The 15,953-nt window shown below is 42.2% G+C and overlaps 1 protein-coding gene across 7 annotated transcripts in view; it reads left to right on the top strand.

The window, feature by feature from the left end:
- Positions 1-15,953, top strand: part of CKAP5 (cytoskeleton associated protein 5) — a 118,096-nt gene that overhangs the window by 62,924 nt on the left and 39,219 nt on the right. For all 7 annotated transcript variants that reach the window (XM_055142283.1, XM_055142284.1, XM_055142282.1 and 4 more), the window contains exons 14-22: positions 1,763-1,876; positions 2,059-2,169; positions 3,632-3,724; positions 6,821-7,006; positions 9,687-9,781; positions 12,601-12,658; positions 12,746-12,871; positions 14,520-14,659; positions 14,788-14,962. In XM_055142283.1, coding sequence (XP_054998258.1) covers positions 1,763-1,876; positions 2,059-2,169; positions 3,632-3,724; positions 6,821-7,006; positions 9,687-9,781; positions 12,601-12,658; positions 12,746-12,871; positions 14,520-14,659; positions 14,788-14,962 — 1,098 coding nt within the window. The remainder of the gene's footprint in view (positions 1-1,762; positions 1,877-2,058; positions 2,170-3,631; positions 3,725-6,820; positions 7,007-9,686; positions 9,782-12,600; positions 12,659-12,745; positions 12,872-14,519; positions 14,660-14,787; positions 14,963-15,953) is intronic.

Below are 15,953 nucleotides of genomic sequence, written 5' to 3'. Positions count from 1 at the left end.
TTAGTTTTTTACACTTTATTTCATATGATTCTGTCTCTAGCTGTTTAGTGTAGTGAGTTGGCGGTTATTTTTACTTATCTTTTTTTGGTTTGGGGAATTCTAGGACTCATACCAGAATTCTCATATTAGTAAGGCAAATGCTTTACTACTGAGACACATCTTCAGCTTTATCTTCACCTTTCTTAATAGCTTCTGCCTCTCTAGACAGTGACCTGGATACGCAGCAGAAAACTCAGATCAAAAGGCAGTCTTTTTTGCCTTTTACTCAGATCTTCCTACCAGACACCATTTTCTTTGTATATTGTTCAACCCTTCTAAGCAAGGTGGAAGTTTTCTTATTAATAGTTGGTTGAGTTGGGACTGGAGAGAAAGTACAATGGGTAAGCCTTGCTTGCAGCCGACCTGGGTTCAATCCTCAGCATTTCATATGGTCTTCTGAGCCCTGCCAAGAGTGATTGCTGAGTGAAGAGCCATCAGTAACCCCTGAACATCACCAGGTGTGGCCCCCAAAAGAAAAGTTGATTGGGTTTTATTTGTTTAAGGGTTTGTTTTTTAAGTCTTAGAAGGAGGCAAACTACCTCATGTACTATTTTGACTTCACTGCGAGTTCAAGATGATGCTCAATGTCACATTTGGCTCTGTCCAGGGGCCAGGGCAAAATTACCCTTTTGTGTGTGTGGAGTCAGTACAAGTAAGCCTACTGAAAAACTCACTATAAAACTAGAAGCATCTGATGAGATGACTATTTTCAAAATAACTAATAATCTGAGATTGCCAAGAAAGAATTTCTTTTCCCTCACAAATTAGTTCTCAATAAATGATACATTCTTCTCTTACTGGGGTACCTTGTGAATAAGTATTGAGTAAATGTTATAACTTTGGAACTGTTTTTATGTTTTTTGTTTTTAATTTTAGGGTTTCGGAGCCACAGCTGGCAGTGTTCAGGGCTCACTCCTGGCTCTGCATTCAGGGGTCATTCCTGGAAGCACCCAGGGGACTGTATGGGGTACCTGGATCAGCCACTTGCGAGGCAAACACCTTACCTGCTGTACTATCACTCTGGCCCCTGGAACTATCTTTTTATAATGTAGAAAAGGTTTTAGAGGTATTTAAATATGTGAGACTTTCCTTAAGTCAGTAAACATAGTATAATTTAAGTTTATATTTATTTTTTGTGTAGCTCATTTAAGGTTCTAAACATGGGCTCTGCAGATTCCCCCATGAATGGCTTTTGTGGAGTCATTCTGCCTCTGAAACTGTTAAATTCTGTGAACACAAAAATGAGTGTATTTTTTGGTTGGTTATGTCATCCCTTTTTTTTTCCGTTTTGCTTTTGGATCACCCCTGGTGATCCTCAGGGGTTACTTCTGGCAGTTGGCAGGGGACCATCTGAATGCCAGGGATCAAACCTGGGTCCACTACGTACAAGTCAAGCGTCCTACTCATTTTACCATTGCTCCTTCCCGAGGTCAGCCCTTTTTAAAAATCAACTCCTCAAGGATTCTTTGACACTTCCCCCACCCCAAAGATAAGAACTACTGTTGGGGTCTGGAGTGATAGCACAACAGGTAGGGCGTTTGCTGTGCCTGGGTTCAATCCCTGGCATCCCTTATGGTGCCCCAAGCACTGCCAGGAGAAATTCCCAAGTGCAGAGCCAGTAGTAACTCCTGAGCATTGCTGTGTGTGACAAACAAAACAAAAACAAAGAACCACTGTTCTAAATTCCTAAGTGGTTTGATATTTGTTTTTCAATTGCTTTTAGGCCGGAGGGCCCCCTAAAAAGGGGAAACCAGCTGCGCCAGGAGGCTCAGGAAGCACTGGAACCAAGAACAAGAAAGGTTTGGAGACCAAAGAAATTGTGGAACCTGAACTCTCGGTTAGTTTATGCCTCACATTCTTAACCAGGAAACTAGTTATCTATAAAAAGTGTTGAATAAGTTTTTTGCTGAATTCTGCACCATAACAGTATCTTCGGTATCTTTCAGCTTATTGAAACTTTGCCTTGAACACATTTTCTTTTACAGCAGTGATTGGAAGCCTATTGCTTTTATCTTACAGATAGAAGTATGTGAAGAAAAAGCTTCCGCTGTCCTTCCTGCTACTTGTATACAACTTTTAGACAGCAGTAACTGGAAGGAAAGACTAGCCTGTATGGAAGAGTTCCAAAAAGTAAGTGGTAAAAAGAAATGAGTTCAATATAAAGAAAATTAGATTATATAAATGCAAGAAAATTGACAAATGCAGGACTTCTCCTAATTGCAGTGTTTCATGTAATTAAATATGTTTGATGATGTTAGGGAAAATAAAGTAGCATGTTCTTATTTTGTTATTTACAGTTGTGTAGTGTTTATGTTTTAGCCTCTGCTTTCTAAGACTTCTATAAACTCATAATTTAGTATTAAAGTAAATTTAATTATGCAGCTTATTTATTCAATTTGCTTATCCAACAACTCTCCATTTAAACCATCCTTTGTTCATTTCTATATTTTCCTCTTGTAATGATTCTTTTTTGTGTATATTACATTTTATACATGTTTTATTCTTACAGTATTATAAGATAGTATAAACAGAAGGTAATTTTTAGTTCTTGTGAAGCACAGCTTAAGACAAACCAAAAGTTTGTGAACATTATGTCCCACAACATGACTACAAAAATCTGCACTGAACTTTTTATTTAAAACTAAGAGAAAGAGAAAGCTTATGAGCCAAGGACTCATCTCCTCTATAGTATTAAATGTAACTGTATCTCATTTACTCATGAGAATTTTTGCTGGCATTGTAATGATTCTTATAAGAATATATTATTTGATATGGAATAGTTCTTCAAAATCACTTGGAGAGAAGGAGCATGGTTGCTAAATCGGCATGTAGCCCACAGTCCCAATAAGTTGGGGTGTGAAGAATCTAAAGGACTGCTAGAACAGTGCTCCTGGTTTCCTTCAGTTTCACAACTGCGCTGCTTAAGTCGAGACTTCAGTTTGTGCACCATTTTTGTTTATTTTGTGGCTCCACCCAACACTATTCAGGGCTTACTCCTGGTGGGCTGTGGGGACCATACGGGGTCCCAGGTTTGAATCCAAGTTGGCAGCATGAAAGACAAATGTGCTACTGAACTAGCACTCCGGCCCCGAGTCTTGCTATGCTTTTAAGAAGGTAATTTTAAAAGTTTTGCTATGTTGGGGCAGAGTAATAGAACAGCGGTTAGGGCTTTTTTTGCCTTATATGCAGCTGACCTGGGTTCGATCCCCAACATCCCATATGGTCCCCCAAGCACCACCAGGTTTCTTAGTGTAGAGCCAGGAATAACCCCTGAGCATTGCTGGGTGTGACCCAAGAAGCAAAAAAATAAAATATAAAAGTTTTGCTATGCACCAGGTAAAATGAAAATGGTTATTCTTTCCTTTGTGCTTATTATTTATAATTCCTGAAATGAGGAAGGAGATTCAGTGGTATTTGTATAGCAACCATATGCCAGACATACCATTGAAGAAATAAAGCATTATAACACGAACTATATAAGCTTCCTTTAGAAACTCTAATTTCTATTTCCCTCCCTCTTTAGAAGAAACTGCTTGATTTGGGTATATGTTATTCCATCCTCAATTTTTTTACTCTCCTATTTTACTTCAAGGCTGTTGAATTAATGGATCGAACAGAGATGCCATGCCAGGCATTAGTGAGGATGCTTGCCAAGAAACCTGGCTGGAAAGAAACTAATTTTCAGGTATTTTTTAATTGAAGGTGGAATGTCTTTATTTTGCCCCCCGATCTTTATTTGAGCACCATGATTTATAATACTGTTAATAACAGAGCTTAAGGTATATAGTATTCTGTCACCACAACCACTACAACATTCCTCCATCCATTGTCTCAAGATCCCCTGCCCATCTCCCCTTCCCATCTCCTTGGCAAATTCCGTTCTGTAGATTGATTCTCAAGGTAATGTCTTTTTTTGAAATCATTTCCATTACTTCTTTTGAATTAATAGAGAGGTGCCATATTTGTAATGATTTTTTTGCTTTTTTTAAATCTAGTCAAGATGTCGCCTAATTTTAAGTACACAGTATGTATTTGACTACACACAAGAATATAACTGTAGTTTGTATATTTTGTATATGTAGATATTTGTATGATTTAAGTGTATGCATTTTCCCTCTCATTTATATATGCCTAGCAGCCCTCTCTTGTAAAGTTTACACTTTGAAGGCACTGTCACACTGTCATCCTGTTGTTCATCAATTTGCTCAAGCGGTCACCAGTAACGTCTCCATTGTGAGACTTGTTGCTGTTTTCGGCATATCGAATATGCCATGGGGAGCTTGCCAGGCTCTGCTGTGCGGGCGGATACTCTTGGTAGCTTGCCGGGCTCTCCAAGAGGGACTGAGGAATCGAACCCGTATCGGCCAGATGCATTGCTCCAGTCCACACATTGAATGAAGGGATTAAAAATGAGATAATCAGGGGTGGAGCAATAGTCAGCAGGCAGGGTTTGATTCCCTAGCACCACCTACCGTACTACCAGTTGTGATCCCAGATCCCAGACCGTACAGCCAGGCATAAGCCCTGAGCACCACTGGGTATGGCACAGAAGGGGTGGGGTGAGAGGGGACTAAAACAAAACAAAAATTTATTTGTATTTGTTTTTGTTCAGAGAAAAAAATTAATGCATTCTTTAAATTGCCAATATAATACATAAGTTAGCTCTTAACTGATACTAGTAATGAAATACTACTAACAGGGCTGTTATTTCATCTGAAAAATGGGTATATGGGCTAGGGAGATAACTCAAGTGGTAGAGCACATGGTTAACATATCCAGGCCTCCCTGAGTTTGAACCCTGGTATCACATGGTCCCCTGAGTACTGCTGATCAACATCAAGTGTCACCCCAATGATAGCCAGGCCGGATGCTAGGTATGGCTCTGGTAGGGTCCAAACTAATTGCACCAGCCCATGTCTACCAGACCTCTTTGAGGAGTGGCCCTGAGTCACCAAGCACTAATGGGTGGCTGTATAAAGGAAGCTATGGGAGTGCTGTACAGCAAGGAAATTGTGAATCTTTCTTTTCCAAGTATACATAAACCTCATCCTTAATGAAAGTGTAAAATGTATTAGGTTTATTTTCAGCATCCTGCTGATCTCTCTCTCTCTCTCTCTCTCTCTCTCTCTCTCTCTCTCTCTCTCTCTCTCTCTCTCTCTCTCTCGGCTGCTTTTTTGTCACCTCTTGTTCTCTGCTAGATTCTTTAGCTTCCTTGCTCACTGTTTTTCTATAGCGCTTTGTCATGTTATTTTGTCCATTCCAAAAATGTTCTCTTGCTGCTCTTTTCCCTTCATAGCACCACTTTCAAAACTTCAACTTCTGTGATAAGTAAAAGAAGCACTCATGGGGGTCAGAGTGCTAGTATAGCAGATGGGGTGCTTGCTTTGCACAGGGCCAGCCTGGGTTCGATCCCCAGAATCTCATGTGGTTCCTTGAGCTTGCCAGGGGTGGTCACTGAGTACAGAGCTGGGAGTGAACTTTAAGCACTACCAGGTGTGGCCGCCCAAACAAAATAAAATTTTAAAAGGAGTAACAATATGATTTGATACCTTTAGTAGGTTAGATGTATAACATGAAATAATTTTTTTTGTATCAAATTTATTGAGATTTTGAAGCTCCATCATTTGAAGGTTGGTTGAGTTTTGAGGCCATACCCGGCTGTGCTCAAGGGCTATCCTTAGCTCAGTTCTTGAGTGTCACTATCATTAGCTTAGTGCTTGAGTGTCACTCCTTTCTGAGCTCAGTGTCAGGCACCTGGACCTCCTGTATGCAAAAAGCACACACTCTAGCCCGTCCAGCTGTTCCTCTAGCCCAAAATGTACCATTTTAAAGTGTACAGTGCAGCAACTTTTACTGTGTTCACAGAATTCTGCAATTACTATTACTTTCTAATCTTAGAATTATTTTTCTATCATTCTCACCCCTCCCCCCCAGAAAAACCATGCCCATTACTAGCCACTGTATTCTTACACTGCTCTTCCCCAGTTACTAGATTACTCCATTTTCTATGTCTGGGTTTACATATCTGGGACAGTTCGTATAAATGGAGTTCCAAAGTAATCTTATATTTATAATGTCAAAGTTGGTTCTTTAGCCAAAAATAAACGGAGGTCAGGGCATGTATTTTGCATACATGGTACCTGGTTTGATTCCCAGCACCACGTGCCCCCTACGCACCACCAGCTGTAGCTGGACCCCAAACACTGCTCTCTGGCCATCCATAGCTATGAAAGATAAAAATATTATTATTATTTTTGTTTTTGGTTATTTGGTTCACACTGGGAATAAGCTCAGGGCTTATTCCTGGCTCTGTGCTCAGGAATCATTCATGGTGGTGCTCTGGAGACTATATGAGGTGCCAGGGATAAAACCTCTGTTGGCGAGGTGCAAGGAAAGTGCCCTAGCCACTGTATTATCACTGCTACCCCAAAGGTAAAAATTTTTTAATTAAATTTTGGAGACAAGAAGATAGCCTAAGGATCTGGTGTACATGTTTTGTATTCAGGAGACCTGAGTTTGATTTCCGGGCATAGCAGGAGCAACTGCTGAGCACCAAATTGGGAGTAGCCCCTAAGCCCTACAAAATGTAACCCCCCCATATAAAGCTAACAAAGACAAAATAAAAATTTGAACATTGCTAAAAAAGTCTAACAAAATCAAAACAAAATAAAATTTTTCTATTCTGAGCTGTAACTTTGTTCAGTCTTTAGGTTGCTGAAAAATAATTTTAAAAAGGCATATCTGGCTTACTCATTGCTTTTTAATCCTTGTCTATGTTCAGGTGATGCAAATGAAGCTTCACATAGTTGCTTTGATTGCACAGAAGGGAAACTTCTCCAAAACTTCAGCTCAGATCGTCTTAGATGGCTTGGTAGATAAGATTGGAGATGTGAAATGTGGGAACAATGCCAAAGAAGCCATGACAGCAATAGCTGAGGCTTGTGTATTGCCGTGGACTGCTGAGCAGGTGAGTGACTCAAGAGTTCGCTTTCAAAAGTCCCTCTAGTTTCCCAGAAGTTATAATGCTTACCTATTCAAGTGAAAACTTTATATTTTGTTGTATTTTTTTGTTTTACCTTCCCTTTTTTTATTTAAGGCAGTGCTTATAAGACCTGGGAGCCTATCCCAGTGATGCTCAGCCATCCAGGCCAGCAGTTCAACAGGAGGTCTGAACTGCTACCACTGTTGCAAGGGCCCTGAGGTAGCAGGAATTATCCCCACAGTACCCTGCATGGTGCTGGGGACCATTCAAGGCATACATCTTTAACCCTGTACTTTCTTCTCCCATTCGGTTTTTGTTTGTTTGTTGTTTGTTTGTTTGTTTGTTTGTTTCTAGAGTTACAAAGCTTTCATGTTTGAGATTCAGCCATATAATGATGGAACACCCATCCCTCCACCAGTGCACATTTTCCACCACCCACATTCCCGTCCTCACCCTGCCTCTATAACAGATAATTTACCCAATTCTCTCTCTAATTTTGGATGTTATGTTTTGTTTGAAATTTCCCACCACCATTCAAGCCTACCTGCCAGGGGCAGGCGCTAGATAATTTATTTTCCATTGCTCATTTTGAGTATCATGAGAGCTCGCACAGCCACGATTGTAAATGTAAACCTCTAGATTGTAAATGATTGGGATCCAGAGATATCTCTGTATGGCACTAGTACATTTTGGGATTCAGTTGGGAGTCTCTGGGCCAGGGTTGTTGGTGCTCTAAGATGGAGCCCAGAGGCAAATTTTGGGCATGACAGCCAGTCTGGTGGGTGAGCGGGGACCTAGTGAGGGCCAGCCCAGGTCCTCTGCTGCCATGTAGCCTGGAGATTCAGTCCTGGAACCCACATAACTGGGCCTTGCTTGTGGAAACTCTTGGCCACTAGGATTTCATCTGGAGTAGGCGGATAGACTACACCTGCTCCATCTGGGGTGCCCTGGTGAAATTGGCCTGGTATGGGTCTTGGAGAGATCTCTGGCACTATGGTGTCTTCCAGGACTCATCTCTGTGTTTCTGGGCCAGGGCTGTTGGCGCCCTAAAATGGTGCCCGGAGGCAAATTGTGGGCGTGACACCCAGTTTGCTGGGTGGACAGACCCTGGGAGGGACAGCTCGGGTCCTTTTGCTGCCATGTGGCCTGGAGATTCAGTCCTAGAACCCGCATACCTGGGCCTTGCTTATTGAAGCTCTTGGTCACTGGGATTCCATCTGGACTTGCTGTTGTATCTCTGGGTCAGGGCTGTTGGTGCGCTAAGATCCAAATTACAAATAGATATAATCTATTTTCAGTAGCTTATATCTTGGTGAGGTTCGTCCTGAGAGGTGGAGTCAGGCCAGGGATATGGCGGTGATTTTGCTCTTTTTTTTGGGGGGGGGGGGCGGTCACACCCAGCATTGCTCAGGGGTTATTCCTGGCTCTGCACTCAGGAATTACTCCTGGCGGTGCTCAGAGAACCATATGGGATGCTGGGAATCGAACCCAGGTTGGCCGAGTGCAAGGCAAATGCCCTACCGGCTGTGCTATCACTCCAGCCCCTGGCAGTGATTTTGGGTTGTGGAAGCAAACAGCTGCTGGGGCTCTGCTTGGCAGGCCACCACGCCATCCCGCCCCCTCCAATTTACCCAGTCTGTTCAGTCATGTGGGGGTCCGAGATTAAATTCGGCTTTGGATCTCTTTCGAGATTAATGCATGGGTCTCTGAAATAAGGCCAGTAAATGAGCTTGTGTAGCTGAGCTGGAGGTGGTTTGTGGGTGTGGCTCCCACATACCTAACTTTTGGCTGTTTGATTTCTAAGTAAACTTGATCTCAAGTTGTTGGGGTCTGGCCATAGGCACAGCACTCGCCCTGCAGGTACAGGTTGACCTGCTGGCAGCACCATATCCCTAGCCCCCATTAGTTGTTGTTTTTTGTTTTTTGCTTTTTGGGTCACACCCAGTAATGCACAGGGGTTACTCCTGGCTCTGCACTCAGGAATCATCCCTGGTGGTGCTCAGGGGACCATATGGGATGCTGGGAATTGAACCCGGGTCAGCTGCATGCAAGGCAAACGCCCTACCCGCTGTGATATCGCTCCTGCCCCTAGTTTTATCTTTAATAAAGCAGTACTGACAGTGTCAGTGGGAAATAATATAACAGTCTTACACGTCTTAAAATTTTTCTTAGAAAAGTAATTTTCTCTATTCTACATTATAATCTAGAAGGATCCCTAATGAAAATTTTTAATATTCTAGAATACTTTTTTTATTACACTTTTTCTTGTGCAACTTAAGTGTTTCATTGCAGAAACAATCCTGCTAGCGGGGTGGTGATAGTACAGTAGGTAGGATGCTTGCCTTGCATGCAGCCACTAGGTTTGATCCCTGACATCTTACATGGTCCCCTAAGCCCTGCCAGAAGTGATCCCTGAGCACAAAGCCCTGAGCACAGCTGGGTGCTCCCCCCAATTTTTGTTTTTAATCTTTCTATTATTTTTAACATCAGTAAAAAACAGTTGAGAACTGATTAGATGGTAGAGCACATATACCCTGTTTGTGTGAGACCCTGGCTTTGATCCCTGTCACCACAGAAAAGGAAAAATGTGTATCTTCCACTGCCTTAATGTCATTCTGTATTTCTATTAGATAACAGATCTGTTGATCCTTATTTTCTCCTCCAGGTTATGTCAATGGCCTTTTCACAGAAGAATCCTAAGAATCAATCAGAAACTCTGAATTGGCTATCAAATGCAATAAAAGAATTTGGTTTTTCTGGGTAAGTCAGAAACAAATTAAATACAAAATGATTGAATATCTTGCCATCCTCTGACTAGTGGTATTTGTCATGACATTTTCTCTCTCTCTCTCTCTCTCTCTCTCTCTCTCTCTCGCTCTCGCTCTCGCTCTCAGTCTCGCTCTCAGTCTCGCTCTTGCTCTTTCGCTCTCTCTTGCTCTCCTTATTTCTGAAAAACCAATGCTGGGTTGTTTCTGTAAACCAAAACTTCATTCTCCAAACTGACATTGACTCATGCAACTCCATTTTATGTCCACAATACTAGTTATAAGACTGAGGATATGGCTCAGCGCAAGGGTGTATTTTTGCCTATGGAGAGTCCCCAGCAACCACATGGTGTCTCAATACTGCAGGTGTGGTTAAGAAACAAATATAAGCTATCCAGTACTAAAGTCAAGTCCAAGCACTTAATATTTTTGTTGTTGTTGTTTTTAATTTTGGGCCACACCCCGCAGTGCTCAGGGCTGGCTCTACACTCAAAGGTCACTTGTGGTGGGCTCTAGACCATATGGAATGATAGGGATTGAACCTTACTTGCTGTATTGTCACTCTGGCCCCTTGCTGTGGTCCATATAGACTATTTTGTGTTTTACAATAACAATATATAATTGCATTTGTTTGACAGTCTATGTTGGATTTGGTGAATTGACTTCCAGAGGTGCTGCAGCAAAGCCTATTCAATGCTAATAGCTCATTTGATTAATCTTCACAAAAATCATGTGAGATATTATCATTTTTTAGATGAAAAAACTGAAACATTGCTGATCTAATCTGCTTAGGTTACATCTAGGAAGTAACAAATCTTTCATTTCAAGAATTCTAGTTCAGGGCTGGAGCGATAGCACAGCAGGTAGGGTGTTTGCCTTGCACGCGGCCGACCCCAGGTTCGATTCTCAGCATCCCATATGGTCCCCTGAGCACCGCCAGGAGTAATTCCTGAGTGCAGAGCCAGGAGTAACCCCTCTGCATCGCCAGATGTGACCCAAAAATCAAAAACAAACAAAAAATTCTAGTTCAGGGGCCAGAGTGATAGTACAGTGGGTAATGTGCATGCCTTGGATGTGTCTGACCCAGGTTCAATTCCTTGCACCTGGTATGGTCCTCTCAGTACTGCCAGGAATGATCCCTGAATGTAGCATAAAGGCCCTACCTGATCAGCCCTGAGCACTGGCTGAGTGTATCCCCAGCTTCTATTCTTCTGTTCCCTGCCAAAAAAGAATTCTGGTTCATCGCACAGATACTAAAACCAGCTATTCTATATGGCTTCTGTGACATTCTGCTTTTGACAGCATGCCTTTTATAAAAGGATATTCTGTATTCTACAAAATGAGAAGAGCAGCTGCTCTAGAAATTAGTTAGGATTTATTCAAGCGTATTTATTCAATAATTACATATTATGTCAATATTTCTGATAGCCTCCTTAGTGGAAGCTGCTCTTAATTGTAGTTTTATTGGGGCATGGGAGGCACACCTAAAGTTGCCAGGCATCAAGCTCCAGGCTTTCCACATACACTCAGTGGGTAAGGTGCTTGATTTTGTATGCGAATGACCCAGGTTTAATATCCCACACCACTGAATTTCATCATCACCAGAAGTCACCCAAGTACTACTGGATGTGACCCAAAAACCAAAATATAAATAGGACTGAAGAGATCATTGCAAAGATCTGGAGTATATGACTTTCATAAACATTTTTTGGGTTCTGTCTCAAGTTCCACAAGGCTTTCCAAGTACTTACAAGTATAGTCCCAAAGGCTTTCTAAGCACTGGAGTGTGCCCCCAGGATCCTGAATTGAAGCAGTGTCATAGTGCTGGAAGTTACCCATTTTGGATATCTTCCTGGGTCACATATGTTTTCTTTCTACATTCACTTAAAATGGGCCCTAAGAGATTGAAGAGATAGCTCAGAGGAATAGTGTATATATATGCTTTGCATGCTAGATGAGGGGAAACATTGTTCCTGGTTCTGCCCTTAAGTAGGAATCATTCCTGGTGGCTTAAGGGACCATAAGGGGTGCCAGGATTGAATTCAGGTCACCCATGTGCAAGGCAAACTCCCTACCTGCTATACTCTCTCTCCAGGCCCAGCTTGACTCTTCTTCCTTCCTCCCTCCTTCCCTCCCTCCCTCCGTCTCTCCCTCCTTCCCTCCCTCCCTCCCTCCCTCCCTCCCTCCCTCCCTCCCTCCCTCCCTTCCTTCCTTCCTTCCTTCCTTCCTTCCTTCCTTCCTTCCTTCCTTCCTTCCTTCCTTCCTTCCTTCCTTCCTTCCTTCCTTCCTTCCTTCCTTCCTTCCTTCCATGCACAGGGGTTAGTCCTGGCTCTGCACTCAGAAATTACTCCTGGAGGTGCTCAGGGGACCATATGGGATGCTGCAACTCGAACCCAGGTTGGCCACGTGCAAGGCAAACGCCGTACCTGCTGTACTATTGCTCCAGTCCCTTGGCTCCTCTTTCTTAGGTTCAATATATTATTCATTCTGGGGCCGGAGCGATAGCACAGCGGGTAGGGCGTTTGCCTTGCATGCGGCCGACCGAGTTCGATCCCCGGCATCCCATATGGTCCCCCAAGCACCGCCAGGAGTAATTCCTGAGTGCAGAGCCAGGAGTAACCCCTGAGCATCGCTGGGTGTGACCCAAAAAGCAAAAAAAAAAAAATATATATATATATATATATATATATATATATATATATATATATATATATATTATTCATTCTACTGTGAAGATATATCCTAGTCTGGCTTTATAAAATTCTATTGAGTATTTCAAGGTATTTATTTCTTTTTAATTCCTTTTTTTTCTAGATTGAATGTGAAAGCTTTTATTAGCAATGTTAAAACAGCACTTGCTGCAACAAACCCAGTGAGTATAATCAGTGTCTATAGGAATAGCACCACTGTTTTTATGATTTTGTTCTCATTTAGAAAGTTCTTTTGTTCTGTGTAACAGGCTGTGAGGACTTCAGCTATCACCCTGCTTGGTGTGATGTATCTGTATGTTGGTCCTTCATTACGAATGTTCTTTGAGGATGAGAAGCCTGCTCTCCTATCCCAGATAGATGCAGAATTTGAAAAGGTATATGTTCCACAAATGTACAGTCCATTGATGAACACAAGAATGTTTATAATAGGTTAAGCATATTAGATTAAACCCTTTGGAATCAGTGTATGTAGTGTGTGTGTGTGTGTGTGCGCGCGCGCGCGCACGCACGCACGCACGCGCGAGAACACATGTATATGGGTGTGGTGTGTGTATTTGCTTCTTGTACATCAGGTATCTCCAGGAAGACTTCATAAGGAAATTACTACTTTAGGGAAGCTACTGGGAGCTTGCTTTTAAGTCTCTGGATGTTGGCCGTTGTTGGGATTACACACACCTGGGTTCCTCTGCCACTGCCTTCATGCGTGAGGCCTGTCCGAACATGTGGAGAGGGGCCTTGAGCATGGCTGTGGCTAGGTTCCGGTGGTCTTCGGCCGCTGGGAGCTCTGTTCGGGGCAGGGAGGGAAGCTGGAGCCCATCCCCTCTGATGCCCCGGGGAAGACAGCCAGGCATGTGGGCAAGAGACTCTTTTTAAAAGGATATTAAGATATTAAGATTAATAGCTCAGTGGGCTAGGGCACGTGCTTTGCATATAGAAGGCCTGGGTTCAGTGCTTGGCACTAAATGATCTTGCAGGCGATACCAGAAATGATCTCTAAGCACTGAAGTTGCAGTAGCACCTGCAAACTGCCACTTGTGGCCCCTACAAAAACACAGATCAAAAAGAGTAGATCAGATATAACACTTTTAAATTTTAAACTTTACTGCCCTTGAATAAACTTTCCAGTCAAAATTGCTATTTGTTAACATACTTCTCTGCATTTTCTTGAGCAGAGTAGTCAAAAAACTATTTGATTCAAAAAATGATTTTTTGTTAGAAGACAAATTCTAATGTTTGTATATAAATACCTTGTTCTGGGGGGCCAGAGTGATAATGCAGCAAATCGGGCACTTGCTGTGTATACACCTACCACAGGTTTGATCTCCAGCATCCCATATGGTCCACAGAGCCCTCTGAGAGTGATCCCTAAGAGCCAAGCCAGGAATAAGCCCTGAGCACCACTGTTAGTGGGCCAAAAACAAACAGAAAAGACCTTGCTAGCCAGAGCAATAATACAGGGGTCAGGGCCTTGCATTCAAGTCACCCTGGTTTGATAGCTGGCACCACATGTTATTCCCCAAGAACCTACCAGAAGTGATCCCTGAGCATAGAGCTAGGAATTAAGAGTACTAGTCAAAGTGGTTCCAAAACAGGGACAACAAAAATACTGAAGAGATGACTCAAGGGGCTAAAGAGATAATTCAGCATGTAGTGCATTTGTCTTTCATGCAGCTAGCCCAGTTTCATCTCTGGCATGCTATGTGGTCACCTGAGTACCTGGGGTGTGTGCCTAAAAACAGAAAAAAAAAATTAAGATTTGGCTCAGTGGTTAGGATAGGTTTCTTGCATGCTGCTGCCCTGGGTTCAGTTCCCAGCAAGTATTGTACTGCAGGAGCAGTCCCTGAGAACCCACCAGCTATGATCAAAAAACAAAAATGATTTTTTGCCATGTAGTTTAAAATTGGAGCCTGGAAACTGAAATACTGATTGTGTAAATATTTTAAATTATGAAAGAATATGAAAGTTTGATGGACATTTTTTAAATTTGATTTCTTTAACCCTCACTCATTTGCTTGTGTATAGATGCAGGGACAGAGCCCACCTGCTCCAACTAGAGGGATTTCCAAGCACAGCACAAGTGGCACAGATGAAGGAGAAGAAGGAGACGAACCAGATGATGGGGGCAATGATGTTGTCGATCTTCTGCCAAGAACAGAAATAAGGTAAGTTTCACTCTGAAATGACTCATTTGATTCATTGTACTGAATTTTTTGGAAGCTTTCTTTTTCTCAGTCAAAGGGTAATATTTTAGAAGTCTGGAATTAAGGGATCTGTCTTTGTGTTTTTTTAGTGATAAAATCACCTCAGAGTTGGTGTCTAAGATTGGAGACAAGAATTGGAAGATCAGGAAAGAAGGCCTTGATGAAGTGGCAGCTATTATCAATGAAGCGAAGTTCATCCAACCAAATATAGGTGAACTTCCATCTGCCTTGAAGGGTCGACTCAATGATTCAAATAAAATCTTGGTAGGTAGAGTATATGCTTCTTGATTTTCCTCCCCCTCCTGTGTTATAAGAGTGTACTTCCCGGTGTGACCTTTACCGGGAAAATAATGAGGTTGTTACTTTTTTTGCTTTGAACTAGAAATAGCTTTCTTTAATTTCCTGTGTGCGTCGTGATACATGACAGATGTAGTAATCAAATTTTCATGAGTCAGATTTGCTGTTTTTGCAGTAATATAATTTTAAATATTCTTTATATAAGACTATTTGTGGCATTCCATCACTATCTGTGATGTAAAGTGGCCTACATCACAGCTTGGGGTGTTAATATTTCTCTTTTCTTTATGGGACTTTCTGTGCTCTCATACTTCCTAACACAAATATTTGCTTTACTTAAATATATACATGTTGGGGCTGGAGTAATAGCACAGCAGGTAGGGCATTTGCCTTGCATGCAGCCGACCCGGGTTCGATTACCAGCATCCCACATGGTCCCCTGAGCACCGCCAGGAGTGATTCCTGAGTGCAGAGCCCGGAGTAACCCCTGTGCATTGCCAGGTGTGACCCATAAATAAATAAATAAATAAATAAATATATGTGTATATATGTATGTATGTTTATAATAATACCTGCCTGATTTTGTAAATCTAGGTTTTTTTTTTGTTGTTGTTGTTCTTATTATCACCAGAGATCACACAGACCTGATTGTGGTGCTCACTTACTTGATCGTGGTGCTTGCCATGGCACACAATTTTATTGTTTTTTTATTTGGGGATTGATGAGTGAGGTGTATACCAGCAGTTTTCAAGGCTTACTCCTAGCCCTATGTCCAGGGGTCACCGCTAATGGTGCTGGGACCATGTGTGATTCTAAGGGATCATACACGTTTTTGTCTTTTCATTTTTGTTTCTGGACCAGACCCTGAAATGCTCAAGGGTAACTCCTGGCTCTGGACTCAGGAATCATTCCTAGTGATACTTGGGGGACCATATGAGATACCGGGAATTGAACCCAG

This window comes from Sorex araneus, chromosome 6 (genome assembly GCF_027595985.1).
Source record: "Sorex araneus isolate mSorAra2 chromosome 6, mSorAra2.pri, whole genome shotgun sequence".
NCBI classification, from domain to species: Eukaryota; Metazoa; Chordata; class Mammalia; order Eulipotyphla; family Soricidae; genus Sorex; species Sorex araneus.
The sequence above is the reverse complement of the archived record's forward strand: the minus strand, read 5'-3'. Positions and strand labels throughout refer to the sequence as shown.